At 45.0% G+C, this 23448-nt stretch overlaps 1 protein-coding gene and 1 long non-coding RNA gene across 3 annotated transcripts in view; one reads left to right on the forward strand and one right to left on the reverse strand.

The window, feature by feature from the left end:
- Nucleotides 1-22749, reverse strand: part of EDNRB (endothelin receptor type B) — a 29391-nt gene extending 6642 nt beyond the window's left edge. Inside the window, exons 1-7 of one of the 2 annotated variants that reach the window (XM_077343852.1) lie at nucleotides 22626-22749; nucleotides 20946-21418; nucleotides 10303-10418; nucleotides 9330-9534; nucleotides 6879-7028; nucleotides 5913-6046; nucleotides 4440-4548 (exon numbers count right to left, since the gene is read on the reverse strand). In XM_077343852.1, the coding sequence (XP_077199967.1) occupies nucleotides 4440-4548; nucleotides 5913-6046; nucleotides 6879-7028; nucleotides 9330-9534; nucleotides 10303-10418; nucleotides 20946-21383 (1152 nt within the window). In that variant the 5' untranslated portion in view covers nucleotides 21384-21418; nucleotides 22626-22749. Of the gene's footprint in view, nucleotides 1-4439; nucleotides 4549-5912; nucleotides 6047-6878; nucleotides 7029-9329; nucleotides 9535-10302; nucleotides 10419-20945; nucleotides 21419-21993; nucleotides 22103-22625 lie in introns of those variants that run through there. The other variant, XM_077343853.1, reaches the window with a different exon arrangement.
- Nucleotides 1-23448, forward strand: part of LOC143840385 (uncharacterized) — a 234091-nt gene that overhangs the window by 39921 nt on the left and 170722 nt on the right. The window lies entirely within an intron of this gene.

Consider the following 23448-nt stretch of genomic DNA (forward strand, 5'->3'; position numbering starts at 1 on the left):
TGTCTGTCTGTGTGTCCTTTCAACACTGTGTGCCTATTTATGCAGATAAAGGTAAAGGTAAAGGTATCCCCTGTGCAAGCACCGAGTCATGTCTGACCCTTGGGGTGACGCCCTCTAGCGTTTTCATGGCAGACTCAATACGGGGTGGTTTGCCAGTGCCTTCCCCAGTCATTACCGTTTACCCCCCAGCAAGCTGGGTACTCATTTTACCGACCTCGGAAGGATGGAAGGCTGATTTATGCAGATACTACCACTTTAATCTACCTTTAATGTTACTTCATGACCTTAGGGCCTACATGCCACCAACTCCCAACTCTTTTATTTTAGGATTCTTTATCTAGGAGACTGATGCTCAGGAAGATGGTGAGGGGTTTGGAGACCAAGACATATGAGGAAAGGTTGGGGGAGCTTGGTCTATTTAGCCTGGAGAGGAACAGTGGAACAGGTTTCCTCAGGAAATGGTGGGTTCTCCTTCTTTGGAAATTTTTAAACAGAGACTGGATAGCCATCTGATGGAGAGGCTGATTCTGTGAAGGTTCAGGAGAGTGGCAGGTTACAGTGGATGAGCGATAGGGTTTTGAGTATCCTGCATAATATAGGGGGTTGGACTAGATTACCCAGGAGGTCTCGTCCAACTCTATGATTCTAGTGGGACTGCATGGGACAGAATCTACTGCATTATGATTGTGGTTGGATAGCTTCAGCAGCACAGCGCATGCCTTGAGGAGGAAAAAGACTGTTATGCGTACAGCAGGATGCAGCAGGGGCCAGGGAGAGCACTATTTCCTTTTTCCGGCGCTGCTTGCCTCATCTCTTTTCACGCGCACATTGGTGTCAACACACATGCACGCCTGAGGGAGGAAGTAAAGTGTGTGAGAGAGCTGGACATGAGCCAGGTGGAAGAGTCAGGAGTGGGAAGAAGTTCAATTGGAGGAAAGACAGGAGTGGCCCAACACTTCCTTGCATGCCGGGAGCATCTCTAGGGGTTGCACATACTCAGGAGAGGGCAAACACGAGTTAGCAGTTTCCCTCTAAACACATATGGAGAATCTGTTCTGTCCCCTTCTGGCCTTCTTTCGGATGAGGGCAGGGGAGCTGCAGTTGCCACATCAGGAGGTGAGGAAGAAGATGTAAGAGCACATGCTGTGTGCACCACAGGTAGCTGCTCTTCCCTGCTCTTTGGCTTGCTCAGCTTAGCCTAGAAGAACAAGCCTATGTGCCTTTCCACAGTCAGTCAGCTTGTCTAGTTTTGTCCCAACCAATCAGTTTGTCCGCTTGGGCCAGTCCAAGGGCTCTTTTCCACTCTCTTCCCAGTGAGATTCTGGAGCACCCTGGACCAACATAAAAACAATAGATGTTCTTGCTTGGGAGCCTTAGACTTTAAGGAAGCATGATAAATTGACAGCCAGCAAGAAAATAGGTCTGAAAAGGAACCCTGCATACAACTCATATGCAAAGGGTTCTTGTAGTCAATGGAGTGGTATAAGTACACAACGGGAATTTCTAAGTGGGGGGGGGATGACTAAGGAATGCAAAACAGGTAGCAGGAACCCAAAGGGACTGCACACATTTTAACTGGAACAGCTCAGCCAAAGCATTGCTTTCAGTTCACGATTGCATTGTTAAGCCACACCTCGCAAAACTCCTCCCCTTTGCTATGCAATGAGAAATTCTGTGTATAGTTTAATTAATTTTTCTTTTTGACTGAATGCAGCTGCTGAGTCTGCAGTATTGCTGGGACACAGTTTCTTAAAGATGCCTTTTAGGACTGTGTTCTTCATCTTCTCTGTATGTATTTGTATGTGAGTCATTGATCACAATGTATGTACCTTCCTGTATATATGCTATCTGACATCTGGAGGGGAGGGGAAGTGTGGCATTTGCCTCTGTTCCCCTGCCAGTCAGCAGTGCTGCCTTTTATTTAGGGAATGAAAGCACAACATTTGCTTTGGTGCCCAGCAAGCAAAACCAAACAACAGAATCTATTGCTTTTATAGAATCAAAGCTTTCTGCAAGCCAGCAAACTGATTGGTCCAAAGACAGACCTATTAGTGGGATCCTCTTTGGTGGCAATATCAGTAACTCTGCTGATTGGAAAACATCCCCATCAATTACAACAGCTTCTGGCTCACTTCTGCCTCTTACTTCACTTCCCCCTGACTTCCATGGACCTCTAACACAGTCTAGTCAGCACCAGAATACTGACAAGATGTTATCAAATGTTGTTCCATTTAAAATTTGGTTCTGAATTTTTAAAATTTAAGTATTTGATAAACCGACATCAGAATATGCATTCCCATTATTTGGATAATGAGATACAGCATGAGCAAAACTCTAAACTATATAGTCTGAATGAACATATAGATAAGCCCCTATACTTCAGGATAATGAGAATGAATGCTACTTACTTTATATCTTCATTTTTATTTTCTATGCTATGAATAAAAATGGCTTGAAACTGGTTTCCTTCTTGTGGTTTATTTCAAAGAACTCTGAAATTTCATCTTTTTAGGCTGTGGATTAATTATTGCTTAGACATCCCTAGGTCCTTTGCAGACCTACAGCTTCCAAAGTTCTCAGGCAGGAAACCACAACAAAGAAATGAACCTGAAGCTGGCTTATATTTCTAGGGCAGGGAGTTAACACTGAGGGAATCATGAACACTACTGCTTTGACTCTGGGCTGACAAACACATGATCAGCCACATATTCTGATCTTTAAAAACAGCAGTGGCAGGGTCCGATTTGGATCAGAAATGGGGTTCAACCCTTTCCTCAGTACCCTTTCTGTGATCAGAAACAGACTCTTGACTGCTGTATGCTAAAATGTGATTGGGGAGGGGAAGAGGGGAACTCATGTTATGCACTGCATCTGACAAAGCGCGCGTGCACCCGAAAGCTTACATTTTGAATAAAACTTTGTTGGTCTTAACGGTGCCACTGAACTCAAACTTTGTTCTGCTATTTCAGACCAAAACAGCTACACACCTGAATCTATCATTGTTTAACTGTCTTTTCCCTCCCCATGCTGAGGCTTACAAGCAGGTTAAAGGGACCATTTTTTATCGGCATGGTAACAGTGACACTATTGCTTCATCCAGATCAAGATCCCTCATGGCTGCTAAATAGGTCAAAATCACACATCTGGAGCTCCTGTCATGGAACTCCAACATCCCATGCCATCTGGCTCTCCAATGAACCATAGCATTTTCAATCCTCGTGTCAAATGCTGTATTTTAGCATGGAAATCAAAAACACTCGTGGATTCCACCCAGTGGTACACTGCTTAATTTATTTTCCATGTTTAATCATGTTATTTCTACGTTGTGGACAATGTGCTGTGAACTATAAAATATGAATTGAAGCCTGCTGAGCTGTCTTTTGGACTATGAAATGAGCAATTACTCATCTTGAGAAGAGCTTTAATATTCATTATGTATTTACTAAGCAGGAGTCAATATCACTCACAGAAAGCCGCTTCAGCCCAAGAGATGAATTTAACCAGCAGTGTTGGGGCTTTCTCATTGTTGTCTACTTATGGGGCTTAAGTTTGCCTGGTCCCTTGTAGCTGCCAGTGGGTGATGGGGGTGGTGGTGCACATTCCAGGAAGGAGAGGAGTGCTGCAAATTAACATGATGTGCTGATGTCACCAGGAAGTGATGTTGGCACATGAGTGCCAACACTCTAGCTTTTGGGCAAAAACTATGGTAGAATTAACTTCTAACCACAGAGTTTGGGTGAAAAACCAGTACTTCTATCCCAACAACATCACCAACTTCTGAGGGCCACAAAAGGAAATCACACAGGATAATTCAGTAATCCAAAAAGAAAATCATGTGGCTCAACCATCATACTTATTTTAATAAAGTTGACCTCAAACGCACTAAATGTATTTGAGTCTTTAATTGAATCTGGAAGATAACAGTATGTCTTTACACCATAAATCAGAGTGAGATGAAAAATCACCTTAACATCATGGAACAGAGTTAGTAAAGGAGAACTAACCCGAGATATGAGCTAGTTTCACAAGACTTCCTCAGCTCATTCTTGTTACACACGATCACACAAATTAAAATTGACCACAGAGTCTCTTAGCATAAAATGATTGTTCTGAGTGATGGCAGCACATTGTGTTATTTTGCAGCATTCTTCCAGTTTGGAAGGGGTTTGTGGGCCTTGAAAGGGGGGGGAGGTATGCCCTAAAACTGGAGGACCCCCACCCAGGCCAGGGTTTCTGGCAACCCTAGTAAGGTTTCACCTTCAACAATCAACTATGGGCCCTAGTTGCATGCTATTTTTTCTGTACTTGTGGGGTAGAAATAATTAAAACCCATCATTCTGATCGCTACTAAACCCAATAGCAAAAGCTATAGTGCAAAGATTTCATCCATTAGTATCTACTTTCATTTCTACAGTAATTAGCTAACAAAATCTCTTTACCTTAAAACAGTTCTTAAATCTTTTGCTAACAAAATAGAGTGCGATGGGATTAATGCAAGAGTTCAGAGATGCCATGTTAATGCCGATGTAATCCATGACCAGCAAAAAGCTGCAACACAATAAAAAAGGAATGTTACGTCTTATGTTTAAAAAAAAAACAAACAGAGAAAGTTGACCAGCTTGTCACCAGGCCTCTTTAGGCAGTAATTAGGCAAGCAACCATCTGGATCAAAATGTTGAACTTCAGTGGCAAATAAATATATTCCTCATTACAATTATTTTGAAGGAACTCTACAAATTCATTGTGTTAAAACATGCACAACCTTTGAATCACAGTGTCTTCTGAAAGGACATTATAGAGATCACTTTCGCTTGCCTTCCCAGAACAAACTAGTGATTTTACTCCAAGGTGTAACCAGAATATCCTACAAAGAATGAACAACAGGTTCTACAATTATTAGGAAGGTTCTTCTGGAATACAGCAGGCTCAAAGAAAGTTAGAAGTGGAGAAAGCTCAAGATGGTGATTGAAAGCAAGAGGCTTTACTGAGAAATTAGGATATAAAAGAGGAGCCATCCAGCAAAGAAGTCAGGAAGCCTGGGAGAAATGAAGGATAGCTAACTAGTATTTGTTGGTTAATAAGAACACAAAGAGAGAGCAAGAACAAGAAATTCTCTTCCCAGTCTTTCAACTGTGTACCCCTATCCTGAACCTAATCCATTAGAGTCCAGGGCAGAGTTGTCAGGGAGTTGCCAAGAATGGCCAGACAGAATGAAACTGTTGTTGCAAAAAGAGATTAAGAAAAACCTAGTTGCCATAGCTATTGGCTTCCCCAGCAAAGCTGATTTGTACATCGATGGGTGGGGTTCATGCAGACAGGCATCCCTATGCAATCACTTCTAGAAGCACATAGAGGCTACCTCCAAAATCACAGCCTATCTGGAATACATCAACTACAGTAAACAAGCGGGAGACCTGCAAAGACTCCTGAGGGGAATCATTTTCCAATTCCTTCATCCTCTTGATTTTCCTTGTTGTCTCTCCTGGCAATACTGCAGTCTGCTCTATCTGTATTTTACATTTCTTATTTTTCTGCAAACCTGAGAAATCCCTCCCAGTTTATAGAAAGATATGCCCCTATCTGTACATGAACCCATTCTGTGGATTTTTTGATCCACACTCTAAGACCATTCTACAGAATTAGATATAAAGATGGTTCTTCCACTTGAAGGCAATCCACTCAGCAATGGATAATAAAGATTGCACTTCCAGGAACTCTTGGCCCAGGCTGTAGGTACATCAGCAAACAGTACTGCTTACTCTTGGTGATGATCGATCATATAGGCTGCTGGTTCAATGAACTGGCTGCATATTTCTCATTCTAAATACATCTCTTGGGAGGATAAATCACAATGTCAGCTGTCTCTGGGGAGCAGTTAAAGAGCTCTACTAGAACTCTTATGACAGTCTTACCTCAAGAATTCACATCTATTGGGGTCACTGTCGTTGTAAACGGTGAGTTTCAATATCCTACTAAGGTGAAGTGGGAGCCAACACAATGCGAAAACAAGCACTAAGCAGAACACAGTTTTGGCCACTTCCCGTCTCTGAAAACAAATAAGCAACATTAAAAAGAGCGAAGTAGCTGCATTTTCCAGTTGCAAAATAATCTTTGACAGTCTAAAATATACTGGATTAATTCTGTTTATTCCAAACCTATCAGGAAATCCCTCCAACCAAACTCCTGGATTAACACTAGGAAAAAGCAAGAGGATTAAGTAAAAGATCAGAGATGCAGGAGGGAGGGAGAGAGGGAAAAGGCTTTCTATCCTTTATCCAATCCCAAAAGAAAATCTATTCATGCTTTTTGTTAGATATTGCTCTTTGATCTCCTCTCAAATGTTCCAACAAACAAACTAGTAAAAATATGGAACTTTGACTTTTATAATCTGCAGTCCTCATACACATTACTTTCTAATGTTAGTGTAACCAAACATTGGCTATATGCACACACATAAGCATGCAGGTCCTTAACCATAATTATGAGAACTGGGAAACCAAAGATAACAATGATCAAACAAGAGGATTTTACTATGATCACTGTTTTCCTCTCCTTATAACTGCTTTGGGGCATTTGATATGTGTGCTTTCCAGATCCCAGGAAGTTATGGCACCACCTTATCTCTTCCTGGTGGCCATCTCAAATATGTGTCTTTCTCCCTTCCTTTGCTTCCCACATGAAGCTTTCTTGTGATAATTCATCATGGGGCACATTAAAGATTTCATAACTTGTTCAATTGCTGTCTCAGGTATCGATCTCAAATAACTACAGTGAAGTCAAACAGGAGGCCAATTTTGCTTAAAACAGAGTGCTCAGTTTGCTGATAAGGACTAATTTACCCCTGTCTCTGTTCAGGAAAGTTTTGAGTACCTTCTTACCTGTTTTAAGTGGTCATTCAAAGCAATCTGCATCCCACTCTTCTTTCTTAGCATCTCACAGGTCATCAGGGTATAGAAGATGCCAGTGGTTGCCAATGGCAAACAGAAATAAAAGCTGAACAGCCACCAATCTTTAGCTTCCTTGTAGAACTAATGGGGAGAAAAGGTATAAATTTACTTCTACAGTTTGGGATAAAAACCTGTGTATGCATCAGTGACCTACCAACCTACTATCACATGCTCAATTTAACTGTAAAACAATTTCAGGTGGATAGCCTAGTTATTCTGCGAGAAAACAGCAAGGTTAGACTCCACTAATACATTAAAGCCCCTGACCTGAATAGCCCAGACTAGCCTAATCTGATCAAATTTTGGAAGCTAAGCAGGGTCAGCCCTGGCTAATATTTGGATGGGACCATCAAGAAATACCAGGGTCATAACATGGAGCTAAGCAATGGCAAACCTCCTCTGAACATCTCTTGTCTTGAATACCCTATCCGGGGCACCATAAGCCACCTGTGATTTGATGGCAAAAAACGCAGGAAAAAAGCACATTCAAGACAAAGGAAGCCTTGACTCACAAAACCTTAAACTCCAGAAATCTTGTTGGTCCTCAAATTGCTACTGGGCCCTTATCTTGCTGTTGTAAAACCAAGTGGACAAAGGCTATTGACCCTTCTCCATTTTTCTAGTTCCCCTTCCCAGAAGAGTTAGTCATCTGAGAGGACAACAACATACTGGAAGACTCAGTTGAACAGAAGCTTTGTGGCCTTGTCACTCGGAAGAGAAAACAGGGCTGCACGTTACTCTCATCACACAGAAAACATAGCAGTTCTGCCTGTTCAGAACCTCAAAGACTTCTTTAGCATTAGGAAATGGGCTGTGGCTCAGTGGTGCAGCACATTCCTTGCAAGTAGACAGTCTGCTGGTTCAGTGCCTGTCTTCACTTCAAGAGAAGGTGTTGAAAAAGACCTTTCTTTGCCTGAGATCCTGGAGAGCCAGAATTTCAACAGTGGTCTGATGCTATACATGTGCTTATTTTAAATAAAGAACCAGAGATTGTACTCCTTCCTGCCATGCTTTTCTCTGTGTGTAGCATAGCAGTACATGGATTGAAGACCACAAAAACACGGGTTGCTTTGCAGGGGAAAGCTATTGCAAACCACCTCTGCCCATCTTGAAAACACTATGAGAAACATATCATGGGGCTGTCCCCCTGGTCTCTCCGTAATTGAAGTGCTACAAGGTCTGCTTTCCACAAAATCTATATAAGGTTTATCAAAGTTTTTACTCAAGTGATGAGGCAAGCTAACAGACAGGCCTGTATTACAAGAACTCTCAGCTGGACACCATAACGTTAAACCTGCCACAGAGGTTGTCTGTATTTAGCTAATTAATGCCCAATATTTATAAATGGTCAACTCTGCCACAACTAAAAAAGCATTTATTATCGTTTGACCCGCCAGAAATCTTGTGGTGTTGTAAGCCGGGTCAAGAAGTGTGGAAGCGCGCCTGCACACCCTAGATGGTGTTCAGCTCTTTACAGCTCACCCTGCCAGGAACCTGGGCATGATCCTGGATGCTTCCCTCACAATGGAAGTCCAGGTCACAAAGGTAGCGCGGCTGACATTTTACCATCTCCGCCAAGCCAAGCTACTAGCACCCTACCTGGTTCCGGAACGCCTAGCTACAGTGATCCATGTGATGGTAACCTCTAGACTGGACTTCTGCAACTCGCTCTATGCAGGCCTGCTTTTGGCTTTGATCCGGAACCTACAACTGGTCCAAATTGCAGCAGCTAGAGTCCTCACAGCAACACCATGGAGGGCTCACATCCGGCCCATTCTCCCCCAACTATAATGGTTGCCAGTTGAATTCCGAGATCAGGCTAAAGGTTCTGGTAATTGCCTTCATATGCGGTCAGGGCCCAGTGTACCTGAGGGACCGCCTCCCTGCCTATGCCCCCCAAAGAGCTCTACACTCCACTGCCACCAACTGGCTAATGATCCCTGGCCCTAAAGAAGCCCGCCTGGCCTCAATCAGGGCCAGAGCCTTCTTTGTCCTGGCCCCCACCTGGTGGAACGAGCTCCCAGAAGACATCAGGGCTCTGACGGAGCCAAAACAGTTCCACAGGGCCTGCAAAAGGGAGCTCTTCCGCCAGGCATTTGGTCAAGACCAGGCACAACCAACAACATCTGCAGGGCCCCTGCCCCCTCTTTCTACCCCCCTCCGAAAACCATCAAGGTATTCTGCTCCTGGACCTATTTGTATTATTACTATTTAATGTTGTACTGTTACCCTGTTATTATCAGTTAGTAATATTAATGTTATAGTTATTGATATGTATAGTTTCTTGTATAGTTCTCAGTTCTATGTAAACCACCCTGACCATTTGGGAAGGGCGGTATATAAATGTGAATAAATAAAATAAATAACAAAATAAAGTGGTACCTGCATGAAAGGCGTTTTTTGGTAGGGATTTAGTAGACAAGATCGAATGCGCTCTCCTCTGTATTCTATAGCAATCATATCAAAGCCTATTGCTTCAGGAACGGCTAGGACAAGAGAAATGGTCCAGATCAATATGATTTCAACAGCTGTCCACATGGGTACTCCAATTCCTTTGATACGGCTCCAGGAAGCTACTGCCCGATATCTAGATTTAACAAATGAACAGTGATTAGCTCAAATTAGAGAGTGAATTAGGGCTAAACTCTGCCTTTCCCAATTAATGTGACTATAAACTCTGTTTACATGAATGAGTTCATCAGTCTTATGTAGCTGTATTAATTCAGAGCAAAATGTTGCAGAAATTTCTGTACCATGAGAGATGGCATGTTCCAAAAAATGGTAAGCATAATCTCCTACTTCCCTCTGAATAAAACCAGAAACTAACAAAGGGACCTGTTCTTCCTGGAAAAAAGCCACTGTAATATCGATCCTTTTCCCTTTGTGCCAATAATGTGAAAATACCTGAGGCTTATGGTAAAAGCATGTGTTAAGTCTCTGTCTACGTCCCCATTGCTGGATCTCGAAGGCTAAAATTGGCTTGGATCCCATGAATAAGTTCCGTTTGTCCTTGTCTCTGCCATGGAGCATGCTTCCTCTTATGCTAATACTTCTGTTCGCACAAGATCAGTGGTTTTCAGTGAGCCCTTGCACATACGGAAGTGCGTACAGCAAGAAGCAGCATGGTGTGTGATACAATCTAGTGTGGAAAGAACCTTTTCATGAGATCCAAGCCTTTATATACTCACTATAAAACACCATCAAAATAATTAATTAATGAGCTTCATTGGGGGGAGGGGGGGAAGGAAATTTCCATTCTGCCACAGGAAACTGTAGTCTGCATCCAACTCAATATTTTAAGCTTTGCTTATACCAAATGTGCATATTTGGTTAAAAATAAGGTATGGTTTCTCACCTGTCAATACTGAGAGCACATAAACTTAGCACCGTGATGCCCACTGATGTCTTTTGAATGAAGGGGACCAGTTTACATATTTCTACTCCAAAAGGCCAGTTTCCTCCAGAATGGAGCTGTTGAAAGGCAAATGACCAAAAGTTAGAAGGAAAAACTCTTCACATTTGTTAGCCACTGACTGGGAGATGAAAATGCTCATCGTTACATGTGGTCAACGGACAAACTAGGCTGTTTCGGTGACTGAGCATCTGTTATCATTAATAGGATGGAATGGTTGCTGTACTTGGGTGGGAGGGTTTTTTAATGTTGATGTTGATTGTTATTGTTCTGATGGATGGACGTTCTTACGAATGGATAAAATGTAAACTGCTGCGGGTGAGCCAGTCTAGGAGAGGCTGCATAGCAATTAAATACATAAATGAATGAAGTATACAGTGAGGCTTATTTTCAAGAAAGTGTTTTTAGGATTGTGCAATCCTAAGCATAGTTACAGGCTTCTGTGCCCATAAAGTTCAAAACTAAGTGTAGCTCAGTACTGTCAGAATACTTTACCTTCTAAGCATTCCTTAAGGAGGAAAACCTCCACAAATGCATTGACCAGTATAAAATGAACATTCGGAGTTGAAGGTACCTGAGGGACCACCAAACTGACTATACCACCCAAAGAGCGGTTCGCTCAGCCAGTTCGAACCAGCTGGTTATCCCCAGCCCCAGAGAAGTACATCTGGCCTCAACCAGGCCAGGGACATTTTGGTCCTGGCTCCTACCTGGTGGAATGAGCTCCTGGAAGAGCTGCAGGCCCTTTAGGAACTTTTTCAGTTCCAAAGGGCTTGCAAAATGGAGCTCTTCTGCCAGGCTTTTGGTTGAGGCCAGTAAACAACTAGTGTTACCATCAAATGGGCCCGCCCCAGAATTAACTCACCCCTGGAGATGGCGGGATGCAAAAAATAAGGTTTTTAACTGATATAGATTGATGTAATTTTAATTTAATTTTAAATTGCTAAATATTTAATGAACCATATATACTTGCATATAAGCCGACCTTCATATAAGCTGAAGCACCTAATTTTACCACAAAATCTGGCCAAATGTATTGACTCGCATATAATCTGAGGGTGGGAAATGCTCCATCATCACAGGCTCTCCCATCCAGCCCCCCCCCCAACAAATACAGAAAAGTCAAGAGGATGAATAGCTGCTGGTTTTGTACCCTGCTTTTCACCCACAGAGACCAAAATAATAGTTTGGAAGAAGTGATTAAGAAGAGAAAGAAGTGAAGGCAAAAGGGGAAAAAAGGTCCCTCAGTCAAGGATTGGCTGGCTAGAGCAGGCTTTTATTTAAATTACCATATATACCCACGTATAAGCCAAGGGGAGCTTTTTTAGTGTGAAAAAAGGTGCTGGAAAACTAGGCTTATACATGAGTATATAGGGTATTATTGATTTTAATGATGTAAACTGCTACAAGCAAGTTACGCCAGGAGGGGCAGTATATACATTTAACTATAAATATATAAAATAAAATAAGGCTGACAGAGGAGGAGAAAAGATCTTGCTTGAGTGCCTACAAAACTCAACCCCTCCAAGACGGAGGTCCTGTGGCTGGGGGGAAGGGGGCGGGAACAGATAGCGCGTTTACCCACCCTAGCAGGGGTGCAACTTACCATCGTGCCCCAAGCTAGGAATTTGGGTGTGTCCATTGATGCCTCCCTGACTATGGAGGCTCAGGTCAAGAGAGTAGCGGGCCAGGCATTTTTCTACCTTCGCCAGGCCTGGCTACTAGCGCCCTACCTGTCCCCTGACCACTTGGCCACAGTGATCCATGCGACAGTCACCTCCAGAATAGATTTCTGTAACTCGCTCTACGCAGGCCTACCCTTGTCCCTGATCCGGAAACTACAGTTGGTACAAAATGCAGCTGCCAGGGTCCTCACTGGAACATCTTGGAGGGCCCACATCCAGCCGGTGCTGAGGCAGCTGCATTGGCTGCCAATTGCTGCCCGGATCCGGTTCAAGGTTTTGGTTTTAACCTTCAAGGCCATACGCGGGTTGGGACCCACATACCTGAGGGACCGCCTACCGCTCTATGCCCCCCGCAGGGCCTTACGCTCTGCGGGTGAGAACCTGTTGGTCGTCCCCGGCCCGAAGGAAGCGCGCCTAGCCTCGACCAGGGCCAGGGCTTTTTCAGTCCTGGCCCCTACCTGGTGGAATGAGCTCCCGGGTGATCTGCGGGCCCTGCGGGATTTGTCAGCTTTCCGCAGGGCTTGTAAAACGGAGCTCTTCCACCAGGTCTATGGTTGAGGCTGGGGTCAGCAAATCAGGGACATCGCTCCCCCCCTAGGAGTTGGAGTGTACGCTACTCCCCTATCCTTTCCTCTTCACCTCTTAATAATTGGGGGAGGGATGGGATTTTTAGCTGCCATGTTAGTAGAGTGATGTTTTAATGGGAATTTTAATGGGATTAGTTGTTGTGACCCGCCTCGAGCCTATCGGGAGAGGCGGGAAATAAATCTAATAATAATAATAATAATAATAAAAATGCAGTGAAGAGATAAGGGGGACATTCATGGACAGCTGACCTAATAAGGGAAATGAAGGAGCCCGCAGTCAGAGGACAATGGCCTGGATGTGGAATTTAACTGGGAGGCTGATAAGCGGAAGATGGCTTTTGCTGACATTATGCAGGAAGAACCGTCCCAGTTGAAGAGTGCATCTGGACAGCTGGCAGTGGAGAATGCGGAGTCAAATCTTATTATTATTATTATTTAATTTTTAGACCGCCCTTCTCCAAATAGGTCTCGGGGCAGTTTACAACATAAACAGTTAAAACACAATAAAATCCCCATAAAAACCCCAATTAACATCAACAACAATTCACATATAACATATAAGCGGCGGTGGTCACAATTCTGATCGTAGTTACCTGACTTCCCCCCAAGTTCAGCCTGGTGGGGAGAATAATATTCAGAAGAGGGTGGCACCAATGCAATAGATATAACAATGATCTCGATGTTAGAGATCTCAATATTGGAGGGGATCCTCTGATGGATTAGTGGGAGAGCTGCCCTGGCCTCAACCATATGCCTGGCAGAAGAGCTCCATCTTGCAGGCCCTGTGGAAAGCTGGTAGATCCGGCAGGGCCCTTAGCTCTTCTGGGAGCTCATCCCACCAGGTTGGGGCCAGGACTGAAAATCTATAGGCTGTACTGAGGTTCTGTGCGAGAGGCAAGGGCCATGATGCAGTAATATTTACTCACATGTCAATCCTGTTCCAACAAGTTTACTAAACATGGCTAGGTATCCCCTGTGCAAGCACCGGGTCATGTCTGACCCTTGGGGTGACGCCCTCTAGCATTTTCATGGCAGACAATACGGGGTGGTTTGCCAGTGCCTTCCCCAGTCATTACCGTTTACCCCCCAGCAAGCTGGGTACTCATTTTACCAATCTTGGACTGATGGAAGGCTGAGTCAACCTTGAGCCGGCTGCTGGGATTGAACTCCCAGCTTCATGGGCAGAGCTTCAGACTGCATGTCTGCTGCCTTACCACTCTGCACCACAAGAGGCTAATTCTATGTTAAATGTGTATTGCCTGTTTATTTATTAAAATATTTATAGTAATTACTCATTCACTTTATTTATATTCCACCTTTCACCCCACTGGGGACCCAAAGCCACATACATGATTCTGCTTTCCTCCATTTTATCTGCGTAACAACCCTGTGAGGTAGGCTAGGTTAAGAATGTGTGACTGGGTCACCCAACAAGCTTCTGTGGCAAAATTGGGATTCAAACCTGGATCTCCTAGGTCCTAGTCTGAAACTTTAACCACTACCCCATGCTGGCTCTCAACACAAACACAATATAAAAACAGAGTATTTATACTCTGCCTTTCCTTTGTGTCTCAAAGTGGCTTAGAAATCCAAATTTAAAACAAAGTACAATAACATTTCAACTACCCTCCCCCCCAATGGCTGAACATTAAAAGTCCCAGTGTATAAAACAAAAACTGTGAAGGGTTAATTCTTCATTGAAACAGAAATCCTTGAGTGACTGGCTGCTCCAGTGAATCTGATTGGTTAGCATTGGCATCAGCTGACCAGAGAAGGGTTTGAGAGCTGAAGGTGGAGAAATTCTGTCTGATTAAACCCTAGCTGAGAAGAATTGAGTACTGACAGAGTCTGAATTCAGCCATGACTGAGAATAGTTTAACACAGACTAGAGAACTGAGGAAAAATTGGCCAGAGTGGGTAGTTAGGTGAAAATTTGTATTCAGGCCAATGAAAAGGGATAGCTCGTCTAATGAGAGAAGAAATTTCCTAACATGTCAAAACAGGGAGATAGTTCTGAAGATTGGAGGGATCTCTGGTCTGGTGTGGTTAGAGACTGCCTTGTGAAATCTTAAGAGTCAGTTAAAACTCAAGAAGTGTACTGGTGTGTTTAGAAAAGGAGTTTGGGTATAGAGTCCCAGCCTTCTGGAAACCAAAAGAGTGAGTGAATGCTCAAAGAAGGTTATATTGGAGTGTTTGGGAAATAGTGAAATGAAAGCCTCTCATCGTAAAGATCCTAAGTAATTGTGAAAAGCCTATGAAACAATCATTAGCCTAAAACACATGAACTAAAGTTTGTGCATATACTGATTTACATCATAGTTCCATATTGTTACCTCAGAATTTTTACCACTGGTTTCACCTGACTTTCCCCCCTCTATATTGAATAAAATATTTTATTACTATTATATATAAATGAGTACCCAGCTTGCTGGGGGGTAAACGGTAATGACTGGGGAAGGCACTGGCAAACCACCCCGTATTGAGTCTGCCAAGAAAACGCTGGAGGGCGTCACCCCAAGGGTCAGACATGACTCGGTGCTTGCACAGGGGATACCTTTACCTTTACCTTTATAAATTGCAAAAGGCCTTGAATGCCAGAAGTCCCTGGGCTGAGCCAGCAGCAAAATATCATACTGTGACAGGATGGGACAGCCATAGTTTCTTCAGCAAAGAAGGAAACGCGTTACTAGAGTGGTTCAGTCAGCGAAGGGGAGAGAAAAACAGAGGGAAGTGGATGGGTGTGTCATACATGGTTTTCCAAACATGCCTACAGGAAGCCGGATACACATTTCTAACCATAACTTTTGAGCAAAGGGCTTTGTGCACTGATTACACTTATAACCCTGCTCTCTTCTGTCATGTGACTCAAGAGGGTGTCCATGGAGCTCTGAGGCCATCTTTCATCTAAGCTAGGGGTAGTCAAACTGCAGCCCTCCAGATGTCCATGGACTACAATTCCCATGAGCCGCTGCCAGCGAACATGGACATCTGGAGGGCCACAGTTTGACTACCCCTGATCTAAGCACTGATCAGTACGTTCTAGAAGGCTGCTGCATCGTTTGTCTTCAGATGGTGCCATGGGATCTCTTCTTCTAGTAGGAACATCTGGTGTTACAGGGTATGGGCTGGCACAGAGAGTTACAAAGAGAAATCATGTTCCCTAAAGCCCCAGAGTGAGTGTAAGAAGTACTGGGTCAGCCTTCCAAACAAAATGCAAAGGAGTATCTCACTGACCCAGTTTTTACTTCTACAGCCATCAGAGAAAATGCCACTTAGGCTACTCCATGTAATCCAATGATTCTGTAAGAACCCTGCCTTGTTAACACTGATGGCTGTGCTGAGGACTGGGTTGCATAGGTGATGAACTGAATTCAGTGATCTGTGATTTTGTTCAAACTATTGTCTGAACTATAGGCCATGCCATCAAAGGCAGTTTCCCTCTTCTAAACCCTCCAATGAAAGGTGCTGAGGGTCACTAACTTTTCCTACTGTCCACATCTGACCCCAGAAAAGTTGGTTCATGGGGTCACAGGACTTGTGCATGTCAGGAGGTTTCAACGGAAGGGGATGAAATCCTCCTGCCTGGTTCTTCTATCAGCTTATATGACCCCCTCCCCACTCTTTACTGCAACCTCTTGACCCATGTGGATAATACTCCTCGAGGAGCCAACTTGACAGTAAGAAGTTGGTTCTTATATGCTACTTTTCTCTACCTGAAGGAGTCTCAAAGCAGCTTTTACTCGCCTTCCCTTTCCTCTTCCCACAACAGAGACCCTGTGAGGTAGGTGAGGCTGAGGGAGCCCTGATATTACTGCTCGGTTGGAACAGCTTTAACAGGGCTGTGGCAAACCCAAAGTCACCCAGCTGGTTGCACGTGGAAGAGCGCGGAACCAAACCTGGCTCGCCAGATTAGAAGTCCGCACTCCTAACCACTACATCAAGCTGGCACTCTCAGAAGTCACTGATGCAGAGAGGGGGCAGTGGGTAAGATCCACAGTCCTTGTCTCATCCTTGAGCTGGATCCGGCCTACTATAAATATATGAAAATCATATCCACTCCAGAATGATTATCACTTCAAATCACCAACACATTAAAACAATCCATAAGTGCCACCATGAAGCCATTTAGCTCATTTTCACAGACCTTGTCCAAGAGAAAAAAACTTATTTCTGAAGCTTCATTTACTGACTATATTTTTTTAGAGGGGAAAATGCCATATACCCTAATTCTAAATGCACAGCAATAGTTTGGGCAGAGGGCTATGCTGAACAGTAGTATCACACTGGAGGAATGACATGAAGGAAGATGCAGAATAACAACAGATTTGAGAACAGGATCTAGAAGAACTGGATAGCAGGAGAACAGAAGGGGAAAGGGAGAGATGGTTGCTAATGGCAAAGGACAGAAGGCATGGAACAGAAAAGCGAGGAGTCAAAAGACATTGATAATAGATCAGCTTGTGTATTGTGGAGGAAGCAATACTGAAAGATTTAAGGGCAAGGATAAGAGTCATGAAGCTACTGCAGAAAACAGGCGCAGGTTTACACAATCATTAGCTGCAAATGCACACTTTCCAATGTCTGTAAATGCAGGAGGGAGCCAGCCAATCTAACTCATTTACAGAGCAAAAACACAGTGCAGTCCTATTGCCTTTGAAGGACCCTGAAGGGTATAACAGTCTGCTTAGGATGACACTGTTAATGCATCTGATGAAGCGAAGCCATAATACAGTTGCTAATCTTTAAGGATGCCTTTTTATTCCCACCAATCCAAACTCGTTGGGCATGCATTCAACACACATGGTTCAAAACACAAAATTCATACATGCTGTCTCATGCACATTGTACACCTATTCACTCTTTTTTAGGTGTGTATATTCCAAAAATTAAGGTGCATCATGTCCGAAGTATAAAAAGAGAATTGTAATCATATGCAATACTTCAAAATACAGATGCTCAGATTTTGGCTAACTCAAGATGAAGAAGCTATCTATTCTGAGCTTTCCCAAACTGAATGTGAACAGAGGTCTAAGCTGAAAATAATCATGATAATTTCCCACTGGGCAGGGGCTGGGCAGAGGGAGGCAGACATTCATCGGTAAGAAACATTTCTTATCATATCAACAAGAAACATTTCTTACCATAAATGCCCATGGAAAATAATGGGCTGCTCCATTGCCCCATAGCATCATTCTTGCATGGATGAACCACTTAGCTACCTATACTTCGCATGTTCAAGAATTTTATGGAATCGGGGATGTGGCACAGAAAACAAAAAACTTGATCCTCTCTTTCGCACCCGTGCTTGTTCCCTGCAAGAGATCTGGCTCTTGGTTTGATCACCACGAGTGGAATTCTGCTTCCTTGCAATCATGAAAGGTTGTCCTATGCACAGCTGGAAGGTATATTAAATGGGAAAACCAGGTGAACAGAATTGACCATTTGCCAAGGGGCATTTTAACCATGGTGTACAAGTTTGTCCCTAGGCAGTTAAGTCATCAGCATGGGCTCTCTGTTCCATGTTGTCAAGTGATAAGGAGGATCTTAAAGCTTCCTTGCATGTTCCATATCTAAAACAATCACTACATTGCAGGATGACATGCGCTACGTGCATACCATGGGAACCTGATAAAAATGGTGATCTGTAAGCATTCATTCCCTATTCTGTGACAGAGACTTTAGTAGTTGCAGTAGAAGTACAGGTTTAATGTTGAAGCCATATACCGTAACAACCATAAAAACAAACAATAACAATCAGCAGCATGTCTCATAGACAAGGTATTAAAATATAGAAATAAAGCATTCAAAATAAAAGTAGGAATTAAAATTAGGTTAGAATGAAGTACAGACAGATAATGGATATCACCAGTAACAATGGAGACAAGCCTTTTCCTAATAAATACAGAAGAGGACATAAAATTGGCAACCGTCAAGGTAACAGATGGAAAAATGTCTGCCAAGAGAAACATGTGGTAGAGACTGGGAAAGGGGGAAACCAGCTATGATTTAGCACCGTGTTTGAAAGGAACAAAGATGGCTTAGCAGTCAGTCCCAGTTGCTCTAAAAGGAGATGCTCACTTCTTATGCAATGGGTCAGGAAGGACAATGGTCAAGATAGCCCACCAGAATCATGTTTCCTACAGAGGACCCAATCAAAAACTCAAAATGTCTTAAATCCTCACAATGCTGAGAGAGTGTGACTGGCCAGATCCAACCTGCAAGCTTCCATGTCCAAGAAGGAATTTGAACCCAGGCCTCCCAGATGCTATCCTGCTACTGTAACTGACTTCTAGATTTGGATACGTACTTTGATCATGCACAGATACACAACAGCTGGCGTGAACAAGAATGTCCTAAGCAATACAACCAACACTTGGCAAATCAAGATCCTTCAATTGCTATCCTTTCCCCTATTACCACCACAGGTCACCTTGGGGCAGGTGTCCCTCCCCACCCCAACAACACACAGCGAGGAGAAGCAGATGGAGGCAACTAGTTCTAAGCCTTTCCCCCCTCATCTTTCCTGACTCAAGTTCAGAATACAATGTACTTCCAAGAGGAAGGTTGTGTTTGCCATTTCTCCGTAGGAGCTCTGCTGCAAAGGGAAGCCAATCTGCATGGAAACTGTAAGCTCAGGAAGTGGGAACTCCTGCTGCTTTGCACTGGAAATTCACTCCGCCAGAAGCACTAAATGCTGGAGCATCCCAACAGACTCATCTATATGCGACAACATAAACATTAATTTTCTTTGACATAATGTTTAAAAGTTGAGCAAAACAGACTTGAAATGCTGGTCATGTAACACTTGCAAAAAAAAAAAGAGTGATAACTTATTTGGTTGGAATTGATCTTGCGGGAGGAGACATTGAAGTACAGAGAAGTTCATTAGCTGGTTGCCAGTTTTTGGAATGTGTGTATATTACTGATCTCTGTGGAATGGCAAAAGGGGAGCCAGGATGTACCTGCCAAGCATGCCTCTGAGGCCATTATGGGATCATCTAGCAGTTCCCCTTTATACCTTCTGAGCATGCACTAATTGAAGTCTTCCAGACTGCATGGGACCATCTAGGGAGCCGGAAGGACATCCGTGGGAAATGTCTGAAGCCTTATTCTGCCGAGAGAGGGGTTTAGTACAAGGAACAAAGGCAGCCAAAGCGGTCCATTCCAAATGTTATCCAAGGAACTGCTCACGAGCTATTTCAGATCCGATTAAGGAACATGACAGGTCAAGGCAACGCATGCCCCAATCACGTCTCCTGGGAGGGAGTGGAGCCTCAGCACTGCAATATGCACAGACTCTCAGGGTTAAATAGGACCCAAGTTTCATGAGTTGCAACTAAACTTCCACAACACTGGATACTCCAAAGAGAACTCTCTCCTCTACGGAATCCCTGGACATAGCTGAGGCGGAGGGTATCTCACAGCAGTCACCCCCTCCCATGTCTCTGGAACGAGACAAAAGGATTTGCAGGGCAGAGGATATATATATCCCCAGGCAGGCTTAATCATTAGCTTTTCCCTATTCATTTTCATTTCAAGTCACCCTGTCGATGGTTCTCTGTGACTACTAGGTGTCTTTGAAGGGCTTACTTTTCTTTCTTTCTTTCTTTCTTTCTTTCTTTCTTTCTTTCTTTCTTTCTTTCTTTCTTTCTTTCTTTCTTTCTTTCTTTCTTTCTTTCTTTCTTTCTTTCTTTCTTTCTTTCTTTCTTTCTTTCTTTCTTTCTTTCTTTCTTTCTTTCTTTCGCAAAAGGGCTCAAGTCTGTGTGGAAACACAGTTCCTTGACTGAGAAGCACTGCCCCTCTCAATCACAGTTATGCAGTGGTTATGCAGTCAAACTAGGATTCAGGAGACCCAGGTTCAAATTTGTGCTCTGCCATGGAAACTAGCAAGGTGCCCATGAGGTGGTCACACACTTTTAGCCAAACCCACCTCACAGGGTTATTGTGAGAATGAAATAGAGCAGGGGAGAATTTTGGATGAAACATCAAGTACCAACTGAGCAGAAATGAATAAATGAAGTTAAGAAGAAATGAATAAATGAAGTAAATATATTTTTTTACGAGAACAACAACCAGTGTGGTTGACCTAAATCTGGGAAGTCAGGGTTCAAATCTGTCCACAACCATGAAATATGCTGGGTGTCAACATTTGAATGGGGAACACCAAACCACAAAGGCTGCTCCCTCTTTGAGAAATTGGCCTGCAAATCCGTCTGCGCATGTTCAGAGGCATATCCCTCTTAAGTCTCCAACCTATCCCTACCATCAAGGGACTCCGGGGGTGGGGGGGACGGGCTCACCGCCAGTCACTTACCCTGTACAAGCTGATGGGGATGTCGATGAGGATGTGGAGCAGGTCCCCCAGGGCCAGGCTGGCGATGAGGATGTTGGGCCCGTTCCTCATGCACTTGTTCTTGTAGATGATCCCCAGCAGCGTAGAGTTGCCGATGAGGCCCAGCACGAAGACCACGCAGGCCACCAGCGTGTTGACGTACTTGAACGACTCCTTGATCTCCGGCCGCCGGGGGCACATCGGGTGCGGGCGAGAAGGCGCCCCCGGGCGCGACGCGTTGGCGCCCCGTCGCTCCAGGCCTCCAGTGGCCGCCGGGGCCGCGCTGGTGCCCAGCCAGGGTGCGGGGCTCGGGCGGAGCGCCCCTTCCAGGCGCGGCGGGGCGGCGCTGCGCTCCACGGCTCCGCTGCAGCTCAGCAGCAGCGCCAGGCTCCAGAGCTGGCCGAGACGGCGGCCGTCCATAGTGGCCGCCCGCCCGCCCGAAGAAGCCGCCTTCGCTGCAAAGGGAGAGAGAGAGAAGCGAAAGAGGCCAGATCAGCCACCTCTCCGGCCGAAGCACGTGCGCCCACCCGCCCGGAGCCAGCGAGCCGGGCCGTCTGCGGAGTCCGCGTTGCGCGCCGTCTGGCAGCGCCCAGGGAGGGCGGAGGGAAGGCGACTCCGGCCAAGGCGAGGGGGAAAACCCTGCCCAGCTCCGCGGCTCGTTTACGGCCGCCTTGGCGGCTTGCCCTGGCGACGCGCCAGCCGGGGACAATTCTCCGTGCTCCAAGGAAGGTGGAAGGGGAGCCGAAAGAGCAGCCGCGGGCGGCGGGTTTGGGAATCGCGGCCGGCACGGCAAACCCTGATCACGCATCAAGCCATTCGGCAGAGCCTTGAGAAAGCAAAGCACTGATCCCTACGGAGTTGGATCTGAAAAACCACATTCGCCCCCATAGCGACTGGCTTAGCCGGGCAACAGGCTTCGTTGACGAGAGACGGCCGTCTGGAAACCCCCCTTCCCCGCGGCCCGGGAGGTTGGCTCGTGAAGAAACGCACCGACCGTCCCTTCCCCGGTGTTAGAACGAGGGGATCAGACCTGTGCGCGGCGGCTCCGTGGGGCAGGGCCCGCGTTGATTTGTCACACGCTGTCTCCGCACTCAGCGCCGCGTCCGCCGCCTCGTCCCCCGTGTTTGAATCGCTTTTCTTTCGCGGACAGTTTTTAGGAGGCGGCTGGGAAGCGAGCGCGATTGCGCCGTAAGCAGCCTATGTTTCATGTGACGGGGCGAGGGTCCCACAGATCAATGCGAGAGAGAATGAGCCTTAATGACGGAGCTCTGAGAGTTTTATGGGATGCCCCGTGCAGAAATCTGCCTGGGGCATCTATCTGCCTCCATGCTTAGTTGAATACCCGTAGATGTCTCTGCACGCAGCTCCTAATCGCACTTGGCAAAAAATAGGTGGAATATTTCAGAAACTGAGATGCATTTGCAGGATATTACCCTTAGCTCTCCCAGAGTTTTCTGGCTGACATTTATTTTCCTCGCATTGTTTTCAGGAATATGATAATTTTGGCTTTCTGCATAATTTTGAGGCCTCATTGATCAGCGTGGGACCTGCTTCCAAGTCACATTTGAGTGGAAGCGGTGGGGCTGCGGTAGAAGAGAGACACTCCGCTTGGTTTTTTAAACCCCTTTAAAAGCACCTCTGTTTTTGTAAAGTGATCTTTACCTTGTAAGCTGGAAAAGGGTTGACTCCACTCCTGGTGGCTCAGCAAAGTCCTTTCTTGCTTAGCAGTCCACGCACTGCAGGACTGCTGATGGCAGGAATTTATGGCTGGAGCATCCACTGTATGTGCTTAAATCCCAGCAAATCAGGCCACTTCCCCCCCCCCTTCCAAAAACAATCAGTCACTGCTCAGCCCCACCCACCCCCTCCATGGGAGCAACAGCCTGCCTTTATGCTTGTCTGCTCTCCCTGCCTGGAGACTGTCAGCCCCAATTTTTCTGCCAGCAGAGGCACTTAACCTGGGTCTGAAACATGGGGACAGAATCTGCGTCTAGCTGGGGAACTGATGTCATTCATGGAAGCTCTGTGCTTTCCAGCAGTGAGGGCTTGAGGAGGAGGTGAAAAGTTCTGTTCTTAGCAGAGTTTCACTCTTTAATGCCGGCTGAGCTCAACCTACTTCAGAAGGTCATTTCAGAGAGCTGCTGGGCTAGTCTGCAGTAGAACAGTTAGATCTGAATTCAGTAGCAACTTGGAGACTAACACGATTTTGAGGGAGGGGATAGCGGCTATCAAGAGTCAGAGTTCCCTTTGTCAGATACCAGGCAGGATGGAGATCTCTGAATCTTTGTATCCCAGAAGGTGGGAGGGGTGTTGGGAAGGATTCTTGTAAAGGATGCAAATAAATAAATAGGATTGAATGGATGAATGAATGACTCAAACAGCAGAATTATTGCAGCAGCGGCTTTTGAGAGAGATGCATGAACTGTGCATCCGTTTGCAGATATATTTATATTTAAAGTATAATGATGCTTGCAAAAGTTTAAGA

The sequence above is a fragment of the Paroedura picta genome, chromosome 6 (assembly GCF_049243985.1).
Source record: "Paroedura picta isolate Pp20150507F chromosome 6, Ppicta_v3.0, whole genome shotgun sequence".
NCBI lineage: Eukaryota > Metazoa > Chordata > Lepidosauria > Squamata > Gekkonidae > Paroedura > Paroedura picta.